This window comes from Trichosurus vulpecula, chromosome 6 (assembly GCF_011100635.1).
Source record: "Trichosurus vulpecula isolate mTriVul1 chromosome 6, mTriVul1.pri, whole genome shotgun sequence".
Lineage (NCBI taxonomy): Eukaryota > Metazoa > Chordata > Mammalia > Diprotodontia > Phalangeridae > Trichosurus > Trichosurus vulpecula.
The window spans coordinates 272,494,174-272,511,418 of NC_050578.1; the positions used below are offsets into that span (position 1 = coordinate 272,494,174).

At 54.3% G+C, this 17,245-nt stretch overlaps 4 protein-coding genes and 1 non-coding gene across 5 annotated transcripts; 3 read left to right on the top strand and 2 right to left on the bottom strand.

The window, feature by feature from the left end:
* Positions 1-1,326: 1,326 nt before the first annotated feature.
* Positions 1,327-3,349, bottom strand: C6H11orf98 (chromosome 6 C11orf98 homolog). Its single transcript, XM_036762512.1, has 4 exons — positions 3,262-3,349; positions 2,883-3,007; positions 1,986-2,083; positions 1,327-1,851 (listed from the first exon to the last, which is right to left on the bottom strand). The coding sequence occupies exons 1-4, from the start codon at positions 3,298-3,300 to the stop codon at positions 1,739-1,741; spliced, it is 375 nt and encodes a 124-aa protein (XP_036618407.1). The 5' UTR covers positions 3,301-3,349; the 3' UTR covers positions 1,327-1,738.
* Positions 3,350-3,467: 118 nt separating this feature from the next.
* On the top strand, positions 3,468-4,925 carry CSKMT (citrate synthase lysine methyltransferase). Its single transcript, XM_036762511.1, has 2 exons — positions 3,468-3,487; positions 3,839-4,925. The coding sequence occupies exon 2, from the start codon at positions 4,098-4,100 to the stop codon at positions 4,905-4,907; it is 810 nt and encodes a 269-aa protein (XP_036618406.1). The 5' UTR covers positions 3,468-3,487; positions 3,839-4,097; the 3' UTR covers positions 4,908-4,925.
* Positions 3,602-3,750, top strand: LOC118855569. The gene has a single exon (XR_005010745.1). It is a non-coding gene; the product is annotated as a small nucleolar RNA SNORA57 (small nucleolar RNA).
* A 3,072-nt stretch (positions 4,926-7,997) lies between the features above and the next one.
* LOC118854277 (ubiquinol-cytochrome-c reductase complex assembly factor 3) lies at positions 7,998-8,774 on the top strand. Its single transcript, XM_036764634.1, has 2 exons — positions 7,998-8,172; positions 8,436-8,774. The coding sequence occupies exons 1-2, from the start codon at positions 8,053-8,055 to the stop codon at positions 8,583-8,585; spliced, it is 270 nt and encodes an 89-aa protein (XP_036620529.1). The 5' UTR covers positions 7,998-8,052; the 3' UTR covers positions 8,586-8,774.
* A 721-nt stretch (positions 8,775-9,495) lies between these two features.
* On the bottom strand, positions 9,496-13,145 carry UBXN1 (UBX domain protein 1). Its single transcript, XM_036763683.1, has 10 exons — positions 13,007-13,145; positions 12,449-12,533; positions 12,130-12,183; positions 11,846-11,952; positions 11,669-11,732; positions 11,169-11,360; positions 11,023-11,074; positions 10,723-10,836; positions 9,778-9,970; positions 9,496-9,640 (listed from the first exon to the last, which is right to left on the bottom strand). Exons 1-10 carry the CDS (start codon positions 13,140-13,142, stop codon positions 9,591-9,593), a joined length of 1,047 nt encoding a protein of 348 aa, XP_036619578.1. The 5' UTR covers positions 13,143-13,145; the 3' UTR covers positions 9,496-9,590.
* Positions 13,146-17,245: the final 4,100 nt, after the last annotated feature.

Genomic DNA, 17,245 nt, shown 5'->3' on the forward strand with positions numbered 1-17,245 from the left:
TGTGTATTAAGCACCTACTGCAAGTCAAGCACTTTGGTAACAAATACTCCTCTTATTTGATCTGATGATCATTAATATCATTTAATATCATTTTTGTAACTTCAATACGGGCCAGAGCCTGAACTGATTAACCAGAGGAAGAGACTGAACTGATTAACCAGCTTAAACAACCTCTTTGTTCACTGAGTAAGCTCAGAGGATGCCTCTTCCTATGTCAACAAGGGCAGATTGGGCTGACTTAAGAGCATTCTCTTTTGTCTAAGGCCGTTAAGGATGAGACCCTTAACCCGAGAAAACTATCTTGAATAATGTGCCTTTTTCTTATCTTAAAATTTTATGGGCATATACTGTGTTATGGAATGTTAATGGTAAATTAAACACAGAGATCCTGGATTGTAATTCCAATTGACACTTTGTCGACTATCTTGACTTATTTACAACCTGTGCCATTAAGGAAAATCCGTTTCTTGTATCTTGGTTAAACACACATGAGGATCATGAAGGTGAAGAAATGCAGGTGTGCTGAGTTGGGACTAAAATTGTATTTAAGCCTTCTCATTCCTTTGTTCAGGCAGTCATGTAGCTGCTAGTTTTAAGGGAATAAATGAATAAGCAACATAAAATTTCTACCACCTAGCTTGTTTGCTTTCTTTAACCAAACTCTCAGGTCAACAGATCTCACTAGGGGAATGTGGGGCAAATCGTGTGCAAGGTGAGCGAAGAAAAGGTGCAGGAGGGCTAGAAGACTCCTGGTGGAAGTGGAGCTTTGATGGCTGGGTACGGCTACCCAATTAAGAGTTACAATGATTATCTTAAGTGACGGAACTTTGCCTCATACTTCCCCAAACACTTCTGTAATGATGCCTAGCATTTACACATCCCTTTAAGGAACCACTTGACAGATACTATTCTCAATGTATCCTTGCAAGAACCCTGTGGGACAACCTCATTTTACAGATAAGTGGAGAGAGATGGGTGATTTGCCCATAATTATTAAGAATATGAGGGAGAATTTGAACTCAGGTCTTCCTGAATCCAGATTCAATGCTCTCTCCACTGAACTACCAGCTTTTCAATTCATACCATTTTGTTTGATTTGAATAACTGTGGTCAGGAAGCAAAATATGTAGTTTACGGATAAGAACATTGAGAAAAAAAGAGACTAACTCAGATCTTGAGAGGTTACTTGTCAGGAAACCATAGTTTGAAACACTGAACCTTCGGTCTTGGGAGCACGGATTGTCTCAGAGGCTGCCTTCTTAGGCTTTGCTCCCCAGTCCTTACCCTATCCCCCTCTTTCCACAGAGACTCACGTAGACACTCCAGTCAGAACTCAAATGACTTTATTACAAACTGTTACCACTACTGAACCATGGGCCTCCCTTCCCTCCCCAGGAAGCAGAGGAAACAGTATCTGCCACTCCCCTGCCCCTAGTCAAGGGACTTGAAGAATGAGGCATAGGAGGGGAGGGAGGGGAAAGGTCAGAGCCGTATCACTTTAGAAACCTACGGTGGGGGGGGGCAGCTAGGAGGCGAAGGGGATACAGCATCAGCCCTGGAGTCAGGAGGACCCGGGAGTTCCAGTCCAGCTTCAGACACATACTAGCTGTGTGACCCTGGGCAAGTCACTCAACCCTGATTGCCTCCAAAGATAAAAACTTTTTTAAAGGCCTATCATTAAGGGGCTCTGCCTCCTTGTCCTAACTGAAGGGATGGCTTCTTGTGAGGTTGTCTGGGCTCAGCTGTCAGTTTCTAGGTCTTCCATCTCCACATCCTGGATGACTCCAGTTTTCCTTTTCTTCTGTCTAGGCTGTGCCTCAGTGGTCCTGCCCGGCTTCGGGGGAGCTTCCACTGACAGAGGAATGGGGGGAAAGGTTAGATGGCAGAATGCCCTCCTAAGGTCAACCTTTGCCCTCCAACCTCTTCTTTGAGAGGCCCCAGTCCTTTCCCTGCTCCCACCCTCCCAGGCCCACCATTGTCCTCACCCTCCATGGCAGCCTTCTCCTTTTGGGCATGCCTGATTTGTTGCAAAAGTTTCCTTCTCTTCTTCCCAGACAAGCTGATGTTGGCCCGGGCACTGGATCTAAAGGAAAGGGGCAAAGAAGCTCCATCCAGGGGCAGCTCTTTTGTGTAGGTTTTGAATTTCCTTATCTGTATACACATTATCCCCACCCCCAAAGGTAAGCTCCCAGGGGGCAGGGACTTTTCCCACTGTTGCCTCTGTATCTCTGGGACCTGGCACGTAGTAGGTACTACTAGATACTTCCTGCTTGTTGCCTGAATTCTCAGGGGGCCTCCAGGTTTCTGGCCCAGCCCTCCCCTGGGGAGGGGGGGGCGCCGGTGGCAAAGTCAGAATGAGCTCAGTCTCTTGGTCCAAGTGTGTGGGAGTGGGGATGGGAGGATAAGACCAGCGCCTCCCTCAAGAAAGGCTGTGAGAAAGGCTCAAGTAAGATAATGTGTGTAACTTAAACGGGCCTCTCCTGCCAGTGATGGTGGGTCATTAGAGGATCATAAGAAGCTGCTGGAGACACCAGCTGGTCCACACCACCTCCATCGGCTCCCCATCAACAAAGTCCTTAGTGAGAGACTCCTAGGTGCTCAATGCCATGCTTACACATGGCCTTGGGACGGCTTGCTGAAATACAACACACCGATATGCATGTAAGTGTATCTCCCCATCCGGCCAAACTGTCTCTCTCTGTGCTCCTCACGCAAGGGACTCATCTCCCATCTCCTTGCCCGTCCCTCATGCCTGGAATGCCCTCCCTTTGGAGAAAGGGTCTAGGGAGTGCTCTGAGGAGCAGAGGGGCGCGACGAGCCTCAGAGGTAAGGGAATGAGTGGGGCTAGGGGTGTCCCAGGAGGGGGTCATCTGGGGACTCACGCCCGCTTCTTGAGATGATGGCGAGTAATGAGCCCCTCGTCCACCACCGCCCCGACCACCCGGTGCCGCCGCCGCCGCTCCCGTCTCAGCACCCGGCGCCTCTTGAACAGCTTCTTTTTCAGCTCCTGGTAGGGAGAGGAGAGGGCAGCAGTTAGGGGAGGGGGTGCTCCAGAGCCTGGCCCGCCCGGCCCTCCCAGCCAACCCGTACGAGGGGGCTGCGGAGGGGGAGCCGGAACCCCGGCAGCCTGCGTGGAGGGCCCTCCCTGGGCAGCCGTGGCTCGGGCTGGGGGACCACGAGGACGGCGCGAGCTGGGGGCAGGGACAAGCAGGGCCACCAGGCCTGGCGAGGGGGCATCGATCGGGAATCCCACGCAGTCACCGTCCGTGGCCGGTTGATCTTCCCCCCGGGCGCCCCCATGGTCCAGGCGCCGAGCTCAGCACAGCTTCCGACGTTCCACGAGCTTGTGGCGCCGCGTCCCACCCCTTCTGGAGGAGAGGCTCCGCCCCCAAGCAGAGAGGCCAATCAGGGCTAGGGGGCGGGGCGGGCGCCAGCATATAAAAGGGACGCAGGCCGCCCCCACCGTCCCTTTTCTGCCTGGTAGCCGGTGAGTACGGCCGGTTGGCCTTCAGCGGACGGTGTCATTGGGGGTGTCCGAAGGGAGGGGCTCGGCTAGGCTCGGGGTTTTCGGAGGCACGGCCGCGTGCTTCCCCACAGCCCGCCTCCATTTCTTGGCGGGGCCCGGGTGCTCGGTCCCGGCCCCCGTTATGTACGGAGGCAGATCAAGGGGACCCTGGTTCCCCCGGCGTTATGTCTTCGGTGCCTGCGGCTCCCCATCCGCCGGTTCTATCCTCACTCGCCGGGACACCGTCCCATTTGCGGGGCTGAGAGAGGGGCTCGGGATCCGCCTGGCTTTCCCCGCACCCTCAGATGCTCATCTGCTGTACTTCTGTTACAGGGCCTTGTTCGCCGCCGCCACTGGACCTGGAATGATCGGATCACTCCTCTCCCCTTTGGTCCACTCAGTAAATAAAGCCTACTCCCTGAGAGCTGTCTGGTTCTGACCTTTGTTCCTCGTTTCGGGGTGGGGTTCGGGGAGGGAGCCGTGAGCAACTTTTCTCCGGGCTCAGAATTGGCCGCTGGCCGTGGTCCCGAACCCTCCCTTGCATCGCCTGGCATTCGTCCTTCCTCTGAGACTGGCGCTGGCGACCTTCTCAATGGCACTGCTGCGCAGACTTCATGGGGTGACCAAGGCGAAGCGCTCCTGGGCCGGTAGGGATTTGGAGGTGGGGAATGCGCGAGGGAAGGAGCGGGGTGTCCAGTACGAGCCCTTGACGGCTGCCCTCTCGGGGTCCCAACCCTGTGCAGGCTCCCTGACCAGCAGCTGCCTGTCGGATCCCAGCCTCTGGGACCGGCTCCACACCCAGGCCCTACCCGGAAGTTCCCCTAATTTCGACTGGTTTTTTGGATACGAAGAGGTTCAGGGGCTTCTCCTGCCACTACTGCAGAGAGGGACTCCTCAGGGGCCAGCAGTGACTCCACTCAGGGTGCTGGATGTGGGCTGTGGGACCTCAGATTTGTGCTCTGGACTTTATACCAAATGCCCCCTGCCCTTGAACGTGCTTGGGGTGGACTTTTCTCCAGTGGCTGTGTCCCGAATGAAGCAGATGCTAAAAGGGCACTCCGGATTAAGCCCCAGGCACCCCGATTCTCGTCTGCATTTCCTACAAGCTGATGCCAGGAACCTGGGCTCTATCTGTCCTTCTGGGTCCTTTCAACTGGTGCTAGACAAGGGCACCTGGGATGCTGTGGCCAGGGGTGGCCAACCTGGAGCACAGCAATTGCTGTCTGAGTGTCTTCGGGTGCTGGTCCCCCGGGGTACCCTAGTGCAGTTCTCAGATGAGGACCCTGATGTTCGTCTGCCCTGCTTGGAGCAAGGGGTTGGCAGCAGATTGGTGACAGTACATGAACTGGGACCCTTCAAGGGACTCTGCTATTTTGCTTATTTGGTACAGGCAGCTCAATAAAACCAATCTTCCTCATTATTCTGTTTGTGCAACAAGTTTACAGATGACTGATAACTTTTCCCTTTGGGTGGGAAGTATAGGGGCTTCTGTGTTGTCCTGGTTGTTGCTATTCCCTACTCTGTAGGCCATGTGGGTGGGTGGGGGGAATGGAGATCTTGAATGGGCCCGGGATTCAGGAGACAGGGAAAGGAGCCTTAATCTTACCAGAAATCCATGAAGTTTCACTCTCCCCCCAGGTTTCTTCATCTTCATCCTGCTCCCAGTCAGATCCAGGATTGAGGGTTCTTAGAGATGATCTGGGATCCAGGGGACACCAAGCCCAGCCTGGGGTGGGAAAATGACCTTGACATTTCCAAGGTGTTTTAAGTTGCCAAAAGAAAAGCCCTTTACATTCACTTTGATTGGATTCTTCCCACTTACAATTGAGGAACTAAGGCTCAGATTAAGCCCAGAGTCAGTTAGGTTTCTGGGGCAGGATTTGAATCCATGTCTTCCTCTATTCTGCCATTTGATGTTAAAGGAAATTCCATCCACCCCCATTGCCTATGGTTTCCCTCTTTCTCCCACCTAAACAGTTGCTTCCTGCCTATTTCCATTTCTTTCTGGCCCTTCCATCATCTGTAGGGCTCCCAGACCAATACTTCCTTACCTGATTCTTCATCTTGGTCCTGGAAAAAGGCCTCATCCTCTTCCTCTTCACTGTCGGACAGTAGCAGCTCCTCCGGAGGCCACCTGAGCTCCCCACTTTCCACCTCGTTTATATCTGTGGCTTCCACAGTAATTGATGGTGGACGAGGCTTTTGAGAAGAAACCTAAGGGAGGGCAGAAGCTGACTCAGCATCTGAAACAAGGCAGAGGCAGGGACTTGGAGCAGGTTCTAGGCCAAAGTGGGAGGAGGGTTTGGAGCCCGTACCTGCATGTCCTGGTCATCCCACAAGTTCTTGACCTGATTCGGAGGGTCTGGTTTCCAGGGAGAGCCTGGGCTGTTGCTGGGCCAAGACACTTCCTCCTCCTCCTCACTGCTCCTAGGCAGGAAGGCCATTGTGATGGGGGTGACAGTGGAATTCCTCCACTCAAAGATCTAACCGATATGCTGGTGTCCCCCTCTGTCCCAAGACCCTTTATACCCAGACTCCCACAGAAGGGGAGACTGACTTTGCCCCGGTAATCTCCTTTGGAAACTGGCCCCTTAATCGCATCTGAGGAAAGGAGGCTGACAAACAGCAGGGAGATTATGGAGTCCCAGAGGGGGAGGGAATATTGTGAAAGAACAAAGTTTGGCATTTGAAGACGGAAGAGAGAAGGTTGAAAGCTATTTTTCCCTTTTCTCCACCTCAATGCATGGCTCAGGATCCTTCTCTGGAGACCTTTGCCATAAAATTGACCAGCTCTTTGTGTTTTGTTTTACAGAAGGGAGTAGGTGTGGGGGGATGGGATCTGAGGTCACGTTGATATAACTAAGCCCAATCAGACCCTAGCAGAAATAAGAGACAGAGCTGTCCTAGACTTAATGATTAGATGGTAGGATTTGGGCAAATCCCTGTACCCTTCTAAACCAGTTTCCTCATATATAGAATTGCACTACTTATACTTGGAACATAGTTCCGGCTTCGGCTGTAAGACCAAGTGTTGTGCAAACAAATTAATAGAGCTGGAAGGACCTAAAGGACAATCAATCCAACCACTTTGTAGACAAGCAGCCAAGACTCACAGGAATATGGTCATCAAGCTGGGACTTCGTCCCAAATCTCCCAACTCCCATCCAGGGGTCTTTAAGGAATCATAAAGGACTGGGGTGGGGGAGGGTAGAGATGGGGAGAAAATTTGTAACTCAAAATCTTGTGGAAATGAATCTTGAAAATTACAAATAAATTTAAAGGAATCATAGAGGAATAGAATGTTTTAGAACTGAAAAAGGTCACCGAGCCTAAGACCCTCATGCGAAAAGGAATTTGACAAGGAAGTCAAATCATCACCTCTTTTCAGACCCAGATGGAGACAACCCAGGACCCTGAACCCAAGAATCTGGAGAAGAGCCTTGCTTCCAGTCCAGTCGGATGGAGAAGGAAGCCTAGTGGAAGTGCAGCCTGAAAGTTCTCGGCACTACCAAATTATTCAGTATCAGAAATGATGCCCTTTTACCAGTAGGCTACCTGACCGGTGGTTAAAACCTTCCCTGTGTGTTGTCTCACCCCTTAGAATAGAGCGAGGACTGCGTGACTTTCCATTTATAATCCCAGCACAGCCCAGGGCTTTGCACATAGGAAGCACTTAATAAATGCTTTTTCATTTATAATAATGGCAGCTTGCATAGCGCCACTGTCCCACTCGATCCTCATTACAACCCTGCGCTGCGGGTGCCTATTATGCCCATTTCGAAGAGGAGGAAACTGAGGCTGGGAGAGGATAAGTGACTCGGTGGGCAAGCGGAGAGCCCTTGTAGAGCGGATCGATCTTCAATAAGGTGAAAGGACAAAGCCGGACAGACGCTCTGCAGTCAGTGATGGACGTAGCCTGAATGTGACCGCGAGGCATCTCTCTGCAGGGGGCGGCGGATCAAAGCGAGCGCCCCGATCGCAGTACCGATAGCATCTATGCGGCGCCTAAGCGCTTTACAAATAGAATCTCAGTTCACGTGGCCATAGCTGGTCACCAGATGAACATGTGGATGAAGGGCTGCGTTCTCCAAACTCCTCGGACAGCCCGGACTTCGCGATTTTTTCTAGTGGGTTAACCGCAAGTGCACGGTCGGCTCCGCGGACGAGGGGCAAAGGCAGCGCTCTGCAGACCCCAGGCACATCTGGGCGCTCGGCGATCCCGTCCCCGGCTGCCATAGCAACGAGCTCTCGTCGCGCTCCATCCCCGCCGGGCTCTACGAAGCGGGAGGAGGAGCAGCAGGAGGAGCTCTCAGGCTTCTCTCTGCGTCTCGTTCTCCCCCTTCGAAGCCTCTCACTTCCGGTCCCCCTCCGCCCCGTCTCGATGGCCCCGCGTTGGCCTCTCTAGGCCGGCGTCCCCGCCCGCGGAGGGCTGCGTCTCTCGTCTCTATGGCCGCGCGTCGGCCTCTCTAGGTGGCGGAGGGGGTGGGGGGGGTGCCCGCGGGAGGTCCCGCCCCTCTAGCCCGGTTCCGCCGGGGCCGGCCGAGGACATGGGGTCGCTGAGCAAGGCGTTGCAGGCGGCCGTGATGCTGGGCTTGGGCGCGGGCCTGGGAATCTTCCTCTTCGTGGTGGTGCCGCCGGGGGAGCAGCGGACGCGAGACCTGCTCAAGGTGGGTTGCACCGAGGAAGGGCCTGCTGTTTGCCGGACGCAGGAAACCCGCAGACCCACGGCGGCCGCGCGCTCGACCTGCGCCCAGGACCCGCCCGGGCAGGCGGGCGCGCAGAGCGAACGGCGGCCCTGCCTTCGTGGGGCTGACCGTCCGGGCAGCGGAGGCGCGCCTGCATAAAGGGATGCTACCTGGGGGTGGGGACAGCTGGGGAGTCCGCGGCGACCACCAGCCCCTGACCTGCCTCCCTCTTTGGTCCTGCCCAGGACACGCCGGAGGGGAACCCGCAGCGCAGGGATGAGGCGACCAAAACCAAGGTGCTGTGGATGGACACGCTACGGGAGGCCGCAGAGACCCACGAGAACGTGGCCTGGAGGAAGGACTGGAACCGCCCGGCGGGCGGCAGGACAGCTTGACGCCCTTTCCTAAGTTTCCATCTTAACTTAGGAACTCCCCTCCCACCTCCTCCGCCCCCCAGGCCTTGCACTTTGTGCCCTTTGTGCCCCGCGTGGGCCACTGATGGCTGAAGCAGGCGAGGGGACTCTCCCACTGCAGGCAGACACCTCATCCTGTTCCCCAGTGTGAAATAAACCCTGGGTTTTGGAGTGGTTTGGCTGGGCTCTTAATGGAATAGCCATTTTCTCTCACTGCATGTCAGCCTCTGGCTTCCCTTCTCTTTGACCAAGAAAACGATGGCAAGAAGTCACTTTTGCCCACCCCCAGCAGTCTCCAAGGCTCAGTAACAGCGCAGTTACCGAGCCCTTCTGCCCACAACGCACCCGGCCCTAGGTGAAGTCTCTGGGAAGGTTGGAACAAGGTTCTAGGCCTGTTGTGGAAGGGTTTTTGGCTTGGACCGAGGACAGGATTACTCCTTGAGACTCCAATGCTATCAGGAATGGGGATTGATTTACATTTGCATGCTGAAGACAAACTGAGCTGGAAACACAGGCACTTGGGATATTTAGCTGGATGGAGACAGCTCAGTTGTGTCCAAGCATTTTCGGAGAATGCCTCAAGAGGGATCTCCTGGGGGCCTTGTGGCCAAGACTGGCCCCCTGCCACTTGTTGGTTGGGTTGGCTTGCGGAGGTGAGTCCTCTTCTGGTGTGGGTTGGCCATTAAGGTCCCTCTGAACTTGGTTGTCCATTGGGTAACACTGTAGGACAGACCTTGGGGGCCAGGCCCAATCTCAAGAACTCACCAGCATCTACCCCCTTTCAATAGCCAAGTAAAATGGCAACGAGCAGATGCAGACAAGTCTGGAAGGCCTTGGCCTTCTCCCCCGCCCTTCCACCCACCCAACCCCTCAGCAAGGAGCTTGACATATGTGACTGAGGATGTGTTTATTAGGGGGGGGATGTCAGTGCTCTGTCAGAGGTAAGGGGAGTTTTGAGGGGAAAAGGCGAGAAGGCTGGAGACCCCTTCAGGTGGCACACTTCTTGGCTACAATGAGGACAGCAGAAGGCACAAGTCCTGTAGGTAGGAGAAGAGAATGAGGCAAGCCGGATCCTCCCTTTTTGCTCTAAAGACTCCACATTTCCTAACATCCAACACTGAAACCTCAATCCACTTCAAGCTGTCTCTATCCCACCACCTCCTTAGTCCCATACCCAGCTCCTGCAGAGGTCTCTCCATATCGGCTTCAGAAAAGGCCCGCCGGGGGAAGCCACTGAGCAGCTGTACAGGGTCCTGCCCGCCCCCTAGTTCCTCCCCTCGATGTAGCTCCACATAGAGTCTCACTGCAGCCAGCTGCTCTCTGGCCTTGAATGTCTGTGTCAGGGATGTCCCATCAGGCAGCCGAACCTAGAAGGGACAGAGAGAGTCAAGTGTTAGGGATAGTACAGGGTAAAGGCTGACCTAATAAAATAGCTAACGTTATGTTATACAGTGCTTATGATGTGCCAGACTCTTACAGTAACTCTAGGAAAGGGGTAGGTACTATTATAACCCCCATTTTACAGATGAGACAAACAGAGGTTAAGTGACTTGCCCAGTGTCACAAAGCTAGTGAATGCCTGAGGCTGAATTTGAACTCAGGTGTTCCTGATCTCAGGCCCAGTGATCTATCCAATTTGCCACCTGGCTGCCTCTAGTTGCTTAAACGAAAATAATTAGAAAAAAAGGACATGAGGCTATTACCAAGTACTCATCACAACCATGACAAAAAATGTTCATAAAGCACCTTTCTTTGCTGTGCTGCGTGTCAGACATGGTAAGTTAGACATGCCCATTTCCCTGCTCTCTGGGAGTTTACAATAGCAAGAGAGAGGAATAATCCTGAAAGAATGAACCCGGGGAGCTGAAATACTAAAATTACAAAGAAAAACCATATTCAGATATTCATTGGGATTCAGTGTTCTGACAGGATGAGGATTGGTTGGCTGATTCACCACTAAGTTTACTGAGAAGGTAAGGATTTCATCTGTGAAGGAAGGGAAGAATCAGCCAAGGGAACAGATCTCAGAATGTGGGACAGTGGGAGCAGCACCTCCATATGGCTCTTGGCTTGGGGGAAGGCCCAGAGCCACCCAGGAGATCATCTTACACACACACACCTGTATGCGACACTGATCATACTCTCGCTTGGTGGGAGGCTCCTGACTGGGAGAAGAAGGAACAGGGCCTGGCTCGCTTGCAGGGGAGGTGATCTGTGATCCAGTACCACCAAACTGGGGGTCAAAAGTAAACAGTTAAGAGTATAGCCTTAATCCATGCCCCACCCCCCCATTTTCATGTTCCCTGTCCACCTTTTGAAGTCCTCTACAAAGCAGAATTCAGAAGTTTTCACGTAACTGACCCTACCCTGATATTTTTGAATATGATCCCTTGACTGACGTTTCTCCCAAGTAACCCACCTTCTTGGCTCTCTCTACTTTATCTCTCTCGATCTTCTCCCGGACTCGCTGTCTGAAGATGGAGAGGAAGATGGAGAATCACAACATGACACCAACTCCCTCGCCAGCCTTTCCTCCTGCCCTCAACTGTCCCTAGGGCCCCTGACCTGGCTGCCGTCTCTTCGGCCTTCTCTCTCCTGCGCTCCTCAGCTGCCCGGCGCATCTCATCTTCCTGGAGCCGCTGCCGGGCAGCCGACAGCTCCTGGCCCTGCCGTCTCCGCTGCCTCTCCCGCTCCACCGCCTCTCGCTGCTCTCTTTCTCCCCGTTCCTTCTGTTTCTGGGCCACCAGCTCCAACATCCTGGATTAGAGATAGGGAAATCTTCAAGGACGAGGAAGAGAATGGTGGCAAATGAAGTTTGAACGGGAAGACTGAAAACAGGAGCTGATGGTAATTTGGAGAAATGAAAAAAGTTGATATTCAGCTATTCCAAGTACTTATTAGACAACTGCTGTGTGCACAGCACTGTGTTTTTCACTAGAAGAGACCTAAAGACCTTTTAGAGATGTGGCTCCTACCTCCAGGGAGCTAACCAACAGGGACTGGGTTACATGGAACACTGACAACAGAAAGCACACCCCGCACAGGGCCCACGCTCTGGCCTGTACCTCTTGGTCTGTTCTCGCTTCTCCTCTTCGCTCAGTGGTGGCTTCTCTTCCACCCTCGCTGACCCTGCCAAGAAGTGACCCAAAGCATGTCCCCACTGCCACTTCTTCCCGAGTCCCCATCCATCATCCCTTCCCTAATCAGACGGCCACTCCTCCACCTAGTCCTTTGGCTCTGACCTTCAGGGCTGCCTCCCCCATAGGACGGGGGTTCATGCCCCAAGGAGTGTCCCAGGGGGGAAGCTGGGGGCTCATCCACATCCGGGTCATCTTCATGTTCCATCAACCTAGATGAGTGGGGCAACCTAGTGAGCGGGCCCTCCCAGCAGGGAGGCCAGCGCCCTGCGCCCGGCTGCTCCACCTACCCTAGGCTCTCCTTCTCCCTCCTTCGTCTTCCAGGACCCCCCCAGACCACCACCGGCTGCCCTCGTCCCCAGGCCCCCCGGGCCTCCCTCCCCTCTCACCAGTCCATGGCAGCCTCGATGCCCTGGTTCCCTGTGAGGGCCAGAGCCTTCTCCCTGGGGACAGAAACCAGCATGAGGAAAGGACCGAGCTGGGGGAAGGGGGGGGGGGCACTTTTCCCGGGACGAGCCTCGGGCCACTAGGGGCACGGGCGCTAATGGGGGGAGGGGCGAGGTAATGGCGGGTGCGTGGGCACTCGGGTTCTCCCTCGGGGAGGGGGCGGGAATGGCGAGGGGTGGGGGGGAGCTCCCAAAAGCTGGGGGAGGGGCTGAGGACGCTGGTGCCGCGCGCCCCCGCGGGGGCGGAGACGAGTTCCCTTACGCGCGCCCCCGCGGGAAGCCCATCTCGATGAGACTCTCTAGAGCCGTCCGCTCCGCCATGGCGCCGCCTCCGCCTCCACCGGGACCTAGGAGGGGGCGGGGGCGGGGTCAGGGAGGCGGCCACGCGCACCTCCCCTACTTTTCCGGAAGGGGGCGGAGCAAAGAACGAGCAGTTCGCGCGCCCGCCCGGCCTCCGCCTCTTTTACTCTTCTCCAAGCGGGTCCACGTGCCAGCTCGGGCCTGCGCGCGCATCCAGGAAAGTAGGAGGCGGGGCCAGGCTGCGCCCCGCCTCTCCCCCTCCATCCAGGGCAAGGCTGAGCTGCGCGCGCCTCCGGACCCGTGGATGGGGCGGGGCCAGGGCGCGCACCTCCTCTCAGTTCGTTCCCCTTCCTAACCAGAGGCCACGAGCCCCCCAGGGCACGCGCGCCTCCCCCCCCCCCCACCTCCAGCCCGCGCCTCCCTCCCCTCTCCGCCCCCAGGGCACGAGCCCGCTCCGGGCTGCGCGCGCCTCCCCGAGCTTCCTCCTGCACCCTCCCCTGTCCGCGTCGCGTCCCCTCACCAAGATTCGGCGGCCCTGGACACGCTGGGCGCTGGTGCGGGGCGGAGGGTACGGGGGCCGAGGGTGGTCGAGGGGTAAACGTGAAGGTGGAGGAAGCCGAGGAAATCGGAAGTGCCGGTGTTTGTGTCACGTGCATGCTCTGGCCCGGAGGCAGGGCGGTCTACGGACGCTGTTGAGGGACAAGGCAGTCAAGGCGACTCCGCTTTTCAAGGGCACGTGGTCGTGTTGCTGGGAGGGGGCGGAGTTCCATCCGGTTTCCTAGGCAACCCCTTCCGCATCTGAGTATTCACTCCCGGGGGAGTGAAGCGCTTAGAGCTGGAGAGCCCAGGAGAGACCTTTTAATGGCCCGCTCCCACGCATGGCTTTGGAGGAGGCTGAAGCTCAGAGAGGAGCTTAGCCCAGGTGTCACGCACCTGCCCTGCCCATCCAGACCTCCATCCAGCCCCATTGCTGTTCTCCCAAACGCTCCCCTCCCCCTCCGTGGTTCTGAACTCTCAAGATTTCCTCATCTGGTCTGTTGTCATTCCTTCTCTTCTTCAGCTCTGCTGGCCCAAACCTTGTCATCCATCCTCAGTCAAGGAAGATGAAGCGCCTGCTAAGTGCTGGGAATACAAAAAGAGGCCAAAGTCGTTGCTCTCAAGGAGCTTACGGTCTAATGGCGGAGACAACATGCAAGCTATATACAGGATAAGAGATCATTAACAGAGACGGCAAATTAAAAGGGGCTGGGGAAGGTTTCCTGTAGGAGGTGGGATTTGAATGAAGCCAGGGAGGTCAGTGGGTGGAGCAGAGGAGGGAGAGCCTCTTTCGCCCCTTAGTGACTTCTTTCCTGGACCCTCACTCCCCCAGCTATACTCTGTCCCCCTTCCCCCTCTGGACCCCCTAAGTGAACGAGGTCAATTCTTCCCTGACCTCCTGAGGAGGAACAAGGTGAGAGCAAATCCCCAAATGGTTCTGACTCGGCCCTGGGCCTAGCAAGGCAATCCTTTTACACACCTCTCTCGGCAGCTCCCTATCCCACTCATTACAGGGCTCTTTCAAACCTTTTCTTGTGGTTTGTCTTCCATTCTCAAAGAAGACCATGGCATCAGGGAGACAACAGCATGACTTGCAAGCAAATTGGATTTAAGTGAGGCCAGACTGTGCAAAGTCACCAGCCTCACTTTCTCCTCCGGAGCCATCAGGGTCCATTGGCAAGATCAGGACTCCAGGAGATCGCCCCAGATGCAGTGGGAGACCTTAGCCTTTTTAAGCCAAGGTCTTTAACAGATCTTAGTTTGAGGCAAAGTCCATTCAGTGATAAAGACTAAGAAAACCTCTTAGCCTTCCTCCAGCCTCCCATAGCTTCCTTTCTCCCCACCCTCTCAGCTGAGAACCTTGCCTCATAGTTAAATGAAATGGAGGCCATTTACCAAGAGCTCCCTCCCCTCTCCTCCTCAGCTCCCAGCAGCCTTCTGTCCCTATCTCTTCCTTCACCCAATTCACATCAGAACTGGACCTTCTGCTTGCCAAGGCAAACCACTTTCCATGCACAAGTGGTGCCATTCTATTGTCTTCTCCACAAGGCTACCCCTTCTGTCATCCCCCTTCTCACTTACCTTCAATTTGTCCTTGCTGCCTCACTGCTTCCCTTCTGCCCACAAATATGCCCAGGTCTCCCTCTTAACTAGCCTTCAATACCTCTTGTCTGGCTGCACTCGAATTCAGGACCAATAACCCCACCTCCTTAACTCTTCAGTCTGGTCATTGTCCAACCAAAACTCCCTCTCCAGTGTGACTCTTGTTCTCTTCTTTGTTAACAGCGCTTTCTCTCAGTCTTCTGCAGGCTTCAATGCTGGTCTGTCACCCTCTTGTCTTGGACACTGCCCTCCTGGTTCTCCTGCCTATTGGGTCTGTCCTTTTCATTCTTTCTGGCTCGTTCACTAACCCATGCTTAGGCCCAGCACCAGCTCAACTCTGGGATCTCCCCTTTTCCCCCATCATATCTCATTTGTTGATCTCATCAGCTCGCTGGAGTCAGCGATCCTCCCTGTACAGACGATTCTCAGATTTGTCTGGCACTAACCTCTTCCACACTTCCTAGTGGATAGCTCAAACCTGAATGTCTTATAGCCAACGTAAACTCAACATGTTAAAAACCAAACTCATTATCTTTCCCCCCCAACCTGTTCCTCTTCCTCATTTCTCCACCGCTGTCCTTCCAGTCCCCCAGGCTCCCAACCTAGGTGTCCTCCACAACTCCTCACTCTTACCTCCCATATCTGACCAGTTGTAGGGAACTGTAGCTTCTACCCCTTTCCTACACACACCCCTTCTTTCCTGTGACCCTGCCCCCACCCCATACCTGGATTATTGCAATAGTTGCTGGGTGGCCTGCTCACTTCCATCCATCCTCCACTCCACTGTCAAATTGTGGTTGTTGTGTTTGTCCTTCCCGAAGAGGACCATGACATCAGGGAGATGATGACGTGACTTGCAGCTGACTTTGATTTGGGTGAGGGAGGGCTGTGCAAAGTCATCAGCCTCACTTTCTCCTCCAGAGCCATCTGGGTCCAGTGGCCAGATATTCACCAGGATGACTGGAGATGGCCCCCTGCTGTCAAATGAGGCAGGTCTAAAGGGCACACACATGTGTCATACATATACACTGCCATTCACTAAACTGGTTCCCTGTTGCCTCCAGAATGAAACCTAAAAGCCTCCATTTTCCTTCTAAAGCTCTCCGTAACTTGGCACTCTTACCTTTTCAAACTCCTTGCACCTTACACCGCCCCCTCCTCCAGCCTTCCCCTATTCTTTGAGTCAGTAAGTCTGGCCTCTGCTGATCCTTGCACAGGACATCCCAGACTGGCCTTTTTCACCGGCCATCCGCCATCCCAGGAGCTCTGTCCCTTCTCAGCTCAAGTCCCACTATTACAAAAGGCCTTTCTCAGTCTTCTTTGATCTCAGTGCCTGTCCTTGGTGATTATGTCCCATCTAGGCTGCTTCTGTCTTGGTACTACAAAGTTGTTTGCATGTTGTGTGTCTCCCCCCCTCCCCCACTTTAGACTGGTAGCTCCTTGTGGTCAGAGACCTTTTACCTTTTGCCTTTCTTTTTATCTCCAGTGCTTAGCCCAGTGCCTGGCACATAGTAAGTGTTTAATACTTATTGACATCTTCCCCATTTGATTGTGAGTTCCTTGTGGGCAGGGACTGTTTTTGCCTTTTTCCCCCCATTCCTAGTGCTTAGTGCCTGGCACATAGTAGGCACTTAGTGCTTGTTGACTCACCTTCTGCCTTTCCCTTTCAGCAGGACCACAGAGCCAGAGAGAGCTGGCAAGCATAAGTCTGGGCCTGTGTTGGCAGCCCTTGGGCTCTGTCCACAACCCCAGTGGCCCTGCCTACCCAGCATCTGCTCTCTGCAGCCTCCAGGGGCTTGAGTCAGAGGCTAAGAGGACTCCACCCGTGTACACATCTCCTGAGAGACAACAGCTAGAATTTCCGGAAGGTCATAAAATGTCACAGTTAGAAAGGGAACTGAGAGGTCCTTTGGTACAATCCCCTCATCTTCCAGATGGGAAAGAAAGGCCATGGAAAGACCTACAACCAGCAGGCAGCAGGGCTAGATTTTAAATCCATAAGCTTAGAGCAGGGGAGCAAGGAACAGAAAGGGAAGGCTAAAATGAGAAGGGGGGAGCACAAGGCCGGATCCGGCTGAAGCCATTTCTGTCTGAGATCCCTTTTTGAAAATAACGGGAGCAGAAAAGTTACCTTTTTCCTGTTTGGAGACAGCATGTCTCCCAGTGTAGAAAGAACATGGCATTTGGATTTAGAATGGAATTCATTTCCATGTTCCAGACACTTTTCAAGCCTCCCAGGTGATGGCATAGAGGTGGGGAACCTGGCAGCTCAAGGCCACATGTGGCCTTCCATGCCCTTGGGTGTGGCCTTTTCACTGAGTCCCAGTTTTACCCAACAAAGCTTTTTATTAAGGAGATTTGTTTTGTGAAGTATGGATTTAATCAAAGGGCCTCATTTGAGGACTTAGAGGGCCACATGTGGCCTTGAAGCTGCAGGTTCCCCACCCCTGGCCTAGGTAGATGGTTAAGGGCAAGTCATCTCACCTCCTCAGGCCTGTTTGTTCATCTGTTAAATGGGGAGGAGTCCTTGCACCCCAGAGTCCAGATGGCTGTTCCAGGTGCAGTGGCAGCCACAGCCAGGCAGCTCTCTGCATGCCCCCACCCTGGCACAACTCCAAGG